Source organism: Ovis aries, chromosome 15 (assembly GCF_016772045.2).
Source record: "Ovis aries strain OAR_USU_Benz2616 breed Rambouillet chromosome 15, ARS-UI_Ramb_v3.0, whole genome shotgun sequence".
Lineage (NCBI taxonomy): Eukaryota > Metazoa > Chordata > Mammalia > Artiodactyla > Bovidae > Ovis > Ovis aries.
This window is the reverse complement of record NC_056068.1, coordinates 48960503-48969010: the sequence shown is the minus strand read 5'-3', so window position 1 is coordinate 48969010 and position 8508 is coordinate 48960503. Positions and strand designations below refer to the sequence as shown.

Genomic DNA, 8508 nt, shown 5'->3' with positions numbered 1-8508 from the left:
TTGCCTTTTGTCACCTTGGTTCTCTTCAATTGATGAAGGCATCTGATGTGTGTCTTAAGGTTGAGAGAGCTTCTCAAAGAGAGTATGCAGTACCTCTAACTGGCATTCATGTCTAAAGTTGAATGACCCCATCAGGAGGCATTTTGGAAAAAAACATAGTTACTGATTCTGGAAATATCAGCATGTTTCTTCTAGATCTCTACTAGGACCTCTATACTGGCCCTCTGAGAGTATAAATGGCATTATGTGAATGATCACTGTGCCTTTAGTAATACAATTTCCAGATGATCCTGATTCTAAAAAAGGCTTCAGAGGAGCCTCACTTCCTTTTGGACAAAATGAGTTAGTCTGAAAAAAGAATTGCTGCTGTTGCTTTCCTAAATATAACTTACTCCCCTTTCTAGATTTCATTAGATTAGAGATGACAAATACATTTCATTTTCTATGATCAGAAGTTGCTGTCTGAGGTTGCTGGGTTGAAAATGATGGAGTCCACATCCAGGCTCAGGGGAAATGAAGGTGGTCATGCTCAGATGCAAGCACAGGCATGTGCCCTGGGCATGTCCATCCCTGCCTCACATACAAGACTCATTGCCTTCATGAGAGTTCCATTACTGGGCATAAGGAGAGTGATGGGTAGAAATGACATCCTTTGTGAGCAGTCAACTAATTCTTGTTTTATACTGATTCTGTCTTAGTTATTGTGTCCTCAGCCTCTGACTCAACAGCTTGTAAGATATGGCTGAGAAAGAGGGAGAAATGGACTGCAGAAAGCAAAATATTTCCTCTAATGCAGTGTGTTTTAAACTGAATGTGACTTATTTGACTTGGTGAAACTTTTTCATTGGGACAGTAGAAGTTTCCTCCACAGGATATATCTTGGAAGAGTAATTTCAGGGACTCAGCCCTCCCTTAAACTCTCTCTCACCCATGTAAAAATAAAATGGTTCTGCTCTGAGGAAGATCAGATTCTAATAAATTGTTAATACTTGTCACTGTATTCTTAGGAAGACACACATCAGGATCTCAAAATTTCCCTTCTGTGTTACATTGACTTCATGGCAGATAATAACCACTCTCGCTTCCAACACCTCTACTTTGTCTTAACTGGAATTCCAGGGCTTGAACTAAAGTATTACTGGATGGCATTCCCACTGGGTGCTATATATGTCATTGCCCTCTTTGGCAATGGTGTCATCATCTCTACCATCAAGTCCGAACCGTCCCTGCACATCCCCATGTATTACTTTCTGTGTATGCTGGCACTGGCAGACACGGGACTTGCCCTTTGTACTATGCCCTCCATGCTAGGCATATTTTGGTTTAACTGCAAGTCCATCGCCTTTGATGCCTGCCTTGTTCAGATGTACTTCATCCATACCTTCTCAGCCATTGAGTCTGGCGTGCTGGTGGCCATGGCCTTTGATCGGGTTGTGGCAATCTGGAAACCCCTCAGGTACGGCACCATCCTCACCAATGGCGTGGTCTGCAGAACAGGGGCAGTCATCTTGACAAGAGCCATCTGTGTGGTCTTCCCGGTGCCTTTCCTCATCAAGCGGCTCCCCTTCTACCGCTCCAATATCCTCTCCCACTCCTTCTGCCTCCACCAGGATGTGATGAGCCTTGCCTGTGCCAGCATCCGGGTCAACAGTCTCTACGGCCTCATTGCGGTTATCTTCACCAAGGGCTCTGACTCCCTCTCCATCCTCCTCTCCTATGCATTCATATTTCGAACAGTGATGGCCATTGCCTCAGGGGAGGGCCGGCTGAAGGCACTCAACACCTGTGTTTCCCACGTCTGTGCTGTTCTCATCTTCTACGTGCCGCTTATTGGGGTGTCTGTCATTCATCGTTTTGGAAAGCACCTTTCCCCACTGACCCATGCCCTCATGGCTGATGCCTATCTTCTTATTCCCCCTGTGCTAAACCCCATCGTCTATACTATGAAGACCAAAGAGATACGGAGGAAGCTCATCCAGATATTTGTTCCAGCCAAGGTCACTGCGGAGGGTTAGGGTCTGCCAGATTAAGAGAGGAAAAATCTCTTCTGTAAAGGCTCAGTTATGACTATGAAAAAATAGTTGTTATTTTTTCACATTTTCGGTGTGATTTGAATTGGGCAGAGATATTTCCCTGCTCTCAGAACATACTTTCCTCTTCCTGTACCAAATTGTCCTTTGTGCAGTATATAAAGAGTGGCATTTATAAGAACTGTTCCATGTACTTTCCTGTGGCCTTGCATTAGAGTTGGCCCATAAAAAATGAAAGGGGAATATTGCTAATTCCATTCTGTAATAACTCTTTTGAGCAGAAATAAGCCACAAGCCTAATGTCTTTTAAATTAAAGATCATTGAGTTGATTTAACATTCTAGCTCAAGAGTTAGGAATGGCCTCTATTAGCTTAATAGGGGAGAAATGAACTATACACATTAAATAATAAGACAACACCTGGGGATAATACATTGCTAAATAAAACATGGATTAGAAAGATGGTTAAATTTTAGGATTAAGAATATAAATGTGTATAATTGAGCAGGGGCCAACCACATTGTATGACTTGAGATCAACAGATGAAGGGTGAGTTTTAACTCTTCCGTGTGTGACATTGGATGTTCCCTTCCCTACCTCTAATGGCAATTTCTTCATTTTGAAGCTGGAAATATTATCACTTAACAAGCAGGGTGGCTATGAAATTAAATTTAATCATATAAGGACAAGTATTTGTAAACTATGAAGGGTTGTGCAATTATAGGAAGTGTTCAAGAATATTGAATATAAGAAAATAAAAGTACTTACAGACTGTCCACTAAGCAAAAGACAGTACCAGAGCCTTTTACATGCTGTCATATTGGATAACTACAGCATCCCTATGGGGGACAGTGTTGTACGCTGTTTCCAAAGCAGTTCATGTGTTGGCCAAGGCTCACTCAGGCAGATTTTCTGGGGAATGTTGAACTATCTATATTGTGGGAGACAGATAAAATGGGTTGGGCAGGGTGGGGATGACACTCAGGGTAGAAGGTTAAAGAATTACTACAGATTTAATTTGAAGACAAAGTATCAGATTGGTCAAAACATTAATTTGGATTTATCCTTAAGATGTTATGGAAAAACCCAAATAAACATTTCGGCCAACTCAATATATGAAGAAGAAGAACAAAAGCAAGCATATACAATGTATACTAATGAGTGACTTACATTCTTTGACATGATCCACATGACTTTTGCTCAAGTTTTTATTTGACTTTTAAAAATAACCCAGAGGGATGGTATGGGGAGGGAGGTGGGAGGGGGGTTCAGGAGTGGGAAGTTATGTACACCCATGGTAGATTCATGTTAATGTATGGCAAAACCAATACAGTAATGTAAAGTAAAAAAAAAAAAAAAAGGAAAAAGAAAAAATAAAGAAAAAGAAAAAAAAATCTAACACAAAAGATTCTTTGGGTCTTTCATGGTATGTAGTTAACTATTACTCAAATCAGTAGCTACTTTATAAGTCTGTCAGAACAGACACCAGCTTAGCTAAGACAAATTTAATAATACTGTGTACAAGAAAGCTTATTCCCGTTTCAATACTGCTTTCAGGTTCACCAGTCTTTCTGAATTAATTTTAGATAGGTTCACAACAAAAATTTTTCTTAACTCTATAAAAAACAAAGGCACATTGCTGACATTTAATAAAATGAGTATGAAATATCATTTAAACCTTCTGGGATTTGTGGGGAGACTTGAGTCCTATCCCCTCTGGAAGGGCTTGCTAAGAGTTCACCAATACTATCACAGTCCTGAGATTGGAACAGGAATTGCTAGGGGTTATTGTTAAGAAGGGATTTCCCTGGTGACTTGGTAAAGAATCTCCGTGCAGTGCAGGAAATCTGGGTTCAATCCCTGGGTTGGGAAGAGCCCCTGGAAAAGGGAATGGCAACCCACTCCAATATTCTTGCCTGGGAAATCCCACAGACAGTGAAGCCTGGAGGGCTACAGTCCATGGGGTTGCAAGTCAGATAACTTAGTAACTAAACCACCACCAATACCATTGTTAAAATGATAGGTCTCTATTTGCTTGTTCGAATATGAGAGCAAAGGTCCTAGTAGCAGTGCAGTGACCAATATCCTTGAGATAAGCAAATCTCTTTGAAGACCTTCAGCTCTTGGTTGTTTTCACTCAATGCAGCGCTTGACATTTAATTGATGCACCAAATTTCTAAATCACACTCTACATTTCAGAGACAGGTGGAAATGCTCTCCATAACTGTCGTCTTTGGTGCTGTAAATACTTAAAAGCCGACCCCAGAAACAAGTGTATTGGTGAAGGAGTTTTTGAGTTTCACTCTATGTAGTTTGTGTCTCCTTCACATTTCTCCTTTAAAGATGAAGATGATGATTGCCACAGCAACTGCAGCATCAGCAGTAATAGTAATACGTGCAATACCATCTACTAAATAAGAACCACAATAACAGGTATTTTAGGTGTGGTCTCATTACTCCCAGATCAACTCTACAAGTGAATATATTGAGAGGGAGGGCTTGGGTTTAAATCCTGACTGTGCCACTTGCCATCTGTGTAATACGGATAAGATACCTAGTTTATTCAATGCTAATTGTTCTAGTCCACAAAATCAGGACAAGACTAGTGCTTATTTTATAGAGTTATAAAGATTAAAGGAGTTAATGGATGTAAATTCCCAGGGCCTAGAAATAATGAGCATTCAATAAATGCCAGTTGGTATTATTCTTTTTAATTAAAATGAAATATACTAAAGTGTAGAGGGTTTGTATAGCTTGATCAAGTTCACACAGCAATAAAATAGAAGAGCTACAATTTGAAACCACATCTAGCTCTCAAATCCATGCTGATTCCTACTGGGTCTCATTTGTACCCTCTCCCTCACATTCTTAATGTCCTCTCCCTGGTGTCATGAGGAAAGAACTGTGTAATCTCCACACAAAAGAGGAAGTATAATCTGGTCTCTCACAATAATTAGATTTTCATTCCAAAAGATAGATCAAGGAGAAAAACTGAATAAGGGGGTGATCTACTACAACACTATTGAAATCAACACTATCGTTGACCTACTACAACACCAGTACACCAGAAGCATGTACTGGTGCTTGTCTGGGAACGGTCTAGTATGTATCTGTGTGATGAGGCAAGTACAGAGACAGAGAGCATTTGAAAATCAGCATGACAGTTTGACTTTGCAGTGACACTGAAACACACAGTTTTGTGTACAAACTCAGAACAATAACGTTGTATTTGTTCCAGATAAACTGGAGAAATAAACAAAACTCAAAGTGAATTTACCACATACAGGCTTGAGAAACACAGATTTATTTAAAAAGAAGGGAGGATCTTTGCAATGTTGGAAAACAGCACAGAGTAGCTCCAATTTTATCTGAAGACTTTCATACTGGCTTCTATCTCAGCTCTCGTTTCTCAAGGTCTCAGGGTCAGCTTTTCTTAAGACTGAAAAAAGGTTTCATGCAGTAATAGCATGGGACCAAGTCTCCTGGCTAAGAAGCGTATCTAAAACAGGCACAGGTAATAAACTTGGTCGTATACTCAAGATATGTTTTTCTAAGATATCTTCTTTTAAGATGTGAAGTGAAGTGAAGTCGCTCAGTCATGTCCGCCTCCCCATGGACTATAGCCTACCAGCATCCTCCCATGGGATTTTCCAGGCAAGAGTACTGGAGTGGGTTGCCATTTCCTTCTCCAGAGGATCTTCCCCACCCAGGGATCAAACTCAGGTCTCCCACATTGTAGGCAGACGCTTTACCATCTGAGCCACATATTGTCTCCTGTGCTGGTTGTTTTCTTCCCCCTGAGAAAAGTTCCCCCTCATTCCATATCACCTCCAAATTCTGAGGTGATTCACATTTTCCATTTAGATAGCATCTGTCTATATGGAGGCCTTGGGTGATTGCATTCTGCACAAACTAACAATTCTCAATTAATTTTGTAACATTGAAAATGTAAACTCCAAGTCAAACTTGAAAATGTATTCTGACTCTGTCTCTATTTCTGGTTTCATCTTGGCAAGATACAAATATGTATCTTACATTTGTAAGAGCACTAAACTAGAGTGATTACCATGGACATGGACAATCCCTCCATCATGTCTGACTCTGCAACCCCATGGACTGTAGCCCACAAGGCTCCTCTGTCCATGGATTTTTCTAGGCAAGAGTGTTGGAGTGGGTTGGCATTTCCTCCTCCAGGGAATCTTCTTGACCCAGAGACTGGACCCACATTCTTGTGTCTCCTGCATTGACAGGTAGATTCTTCACCACTATGCCACCTGGCAAGCTAACATAGATGACAGAGGCAAATAAATCAAAGACAGAAGGACAGTTCCCAGATATGTGCCTGTATGTTTTTGAATGTTGCATGAATGGAGAATTTATACCTTCAAAGAAATGGAAAGTGATTATTGGGGAAAAGCAAGAGTTAAATATGGCTTGTGTGAGACAGAGGTATACAGAAAACTCCATGTAGAGATTGTGCAAAGGTAGTTAAATATTATGAGTTCGATCTTAAGAGAAGGGGAGGAGAAGGAGAGGGAAAGAAAGACGCATGCGGGCTCTATTTTAAAGCTGCTAGCATGACTGGTATCATGAAGAAAGAAATGTACCGAGGTTACTGAATGGCAAGGCGAGAACTTGGAGAAATACTCACATCATGTGTGAGAGGAAGACGTGAAGGGGGGTAGGCTAGGAAACAAAGAAGGTGGAAGTAGAAGATGCAATAGAATGCCATGAAACCAGAAAGAAGACTAAAAGGGAGGGGACTGTAAATATTTATAATCTACTCAAATACATCAAGTTGAAGGAGGATTGAGGGGAAACATTTGACTTGCTATTTCAGAATAAGTCTGAGTCATGGGAACAGCTTTCATCTAGCAATGGAAACCAAGTTAGGCTACAGGAGCTAGAAAAGAGAGTGTACAGTGAGGATGTGGAGTTTGTGTGTGTATTGCCAGTAACAAAAATTAGACTTTCGATCTTGCCACTACATGGCTCCATCAGAGAATCAAAGATAAATGGACACTTTCTCCTAATTGCCTCTGTTATTACAGTATTTGAACACTGTAAACATAATCCATGGTGGTTGGCTTTTATCTCTAATTTAAGGATTTCAAATTTTGGTTATGTAATTGCTTAAGAAAAAAAGAGACACTTCTTAATATGTTTTTAAATGAATTAATTTATTTTAATTGAGGCTAATTACATTACAATATTGCAGTGGTTTTTGCTGTACATTGATAGGTTTACATTTTATGTTTATTCAGTCAAATATTATATATAAGTACACTTTACTAACTTGTATATGACAACACATTAAGAAAAATAAACATTTTTTAAAGATGAGATAAATTTAACTGAAAATAAAAGATCTACTATTTTCTCCTTATAGGCCAATTGACTATAATGTGCTTTGTTTGGGATTCATGTTTTGCATTTAGATAGCATCTGTCTATAGTGAGGCCTTTGATGATGTTTGCATTCTGCACAAACTAAAAAATCTCAAGCAATTTTGTAACATTGAAAATGTAAACTCCAAATCAGTCTTGCAAATTTAGTCTGACTCAGCCTCTCTTTATTTTCTTGGGCTCCAAAATCACTGCAGATGGTGACTGCAGCCATGAAATTAGAAGACACTTACTCCTTCGAAGAAAAAGCTCTGACCAACCTAGACAGCGTATTTAAAAAGCAGAGACATTACTTTGTCAACAAAGGTCCATCTAGTCAAGTCTATGGTTTTTCCAGTAGTCATATGGATGTGAGAGTTGGACTATAGAGAAAGCTGAGTGCCAAAGAATTGATGCTTTTGAACTGAGATGTTGGAGAAGACTCTTGAGAGTCCCTTGGACTGCCAGGAGATCAAATCAGTCATTCCTAAAGGGAATCAGTCATTCATTGGTAGAACTGATGCTGAAGCTGAAGCTCACAATACTTTGGTCACCTGATGAGAAGAACTGACTCATTGGAAAAGACCATGATGCTGGGAAAGATTGAAGGCAGGAGCAGAAGGGGACGAGAGAGGATGAGATGGCTGGATGGCATCACTGACTCGATGGACATGAGTTTGAGTAAACTCTGGGAGTTGGTGATGAACAGGGGGGCCTGGTGTGCCACAGTCTATGGGGTCGCAAAGAGTCAGACACAAATGAGCCACTGAACTGAACTGACCTGAAATAACGTTTCTATAATATTGATTACTAACATCTCTCACACATCACATCTTAGCATCACTGGTTCTTTCCCTCTCCCTCAAGTTTTCTTGTAAGTCTAGAAAACCCTGAGACATGTGTCAAGTCTCAATTTACAGGTTTTAGAATCAACAGATCTAAACTTGAATCGAGTTCTTCCACTTAGAAGCTGTATGATTTTGAGTAAGTTACTTAACTTCTTTAAACCTCATTTCCTCATGTATAAAAGGTGATAACATTATTCTCAAAGATTGTTGGGAGAATTCACTGAGAGAATATATAAAGGAAACTAAA

At 39.8% G+C, this 8508-nt stretch overlaps 1 protein-coding gene across 1 annotated transcript; it reads left to right on the top strand.

Moving 5' to 3' along the window:
* The first annotated feature begins 1058 nt into the window (after positions 1 to 1058).
* Positions 1059 to 2015, top strand: LOC101109826 (olfactory receptor 51H1-like). Its single transcript, XM_004016253.4, has one exon. The coding sequence runs from the start codon at positions 1059 to 1061 to the stop codon at positions 2013 to 2015; it is 957 nt and encodes a 318-aa protein (XP_004016302.1).
* The last annotated feature ends 6493 nt before the right edge of the window (positions 2016 to 8508 follow it).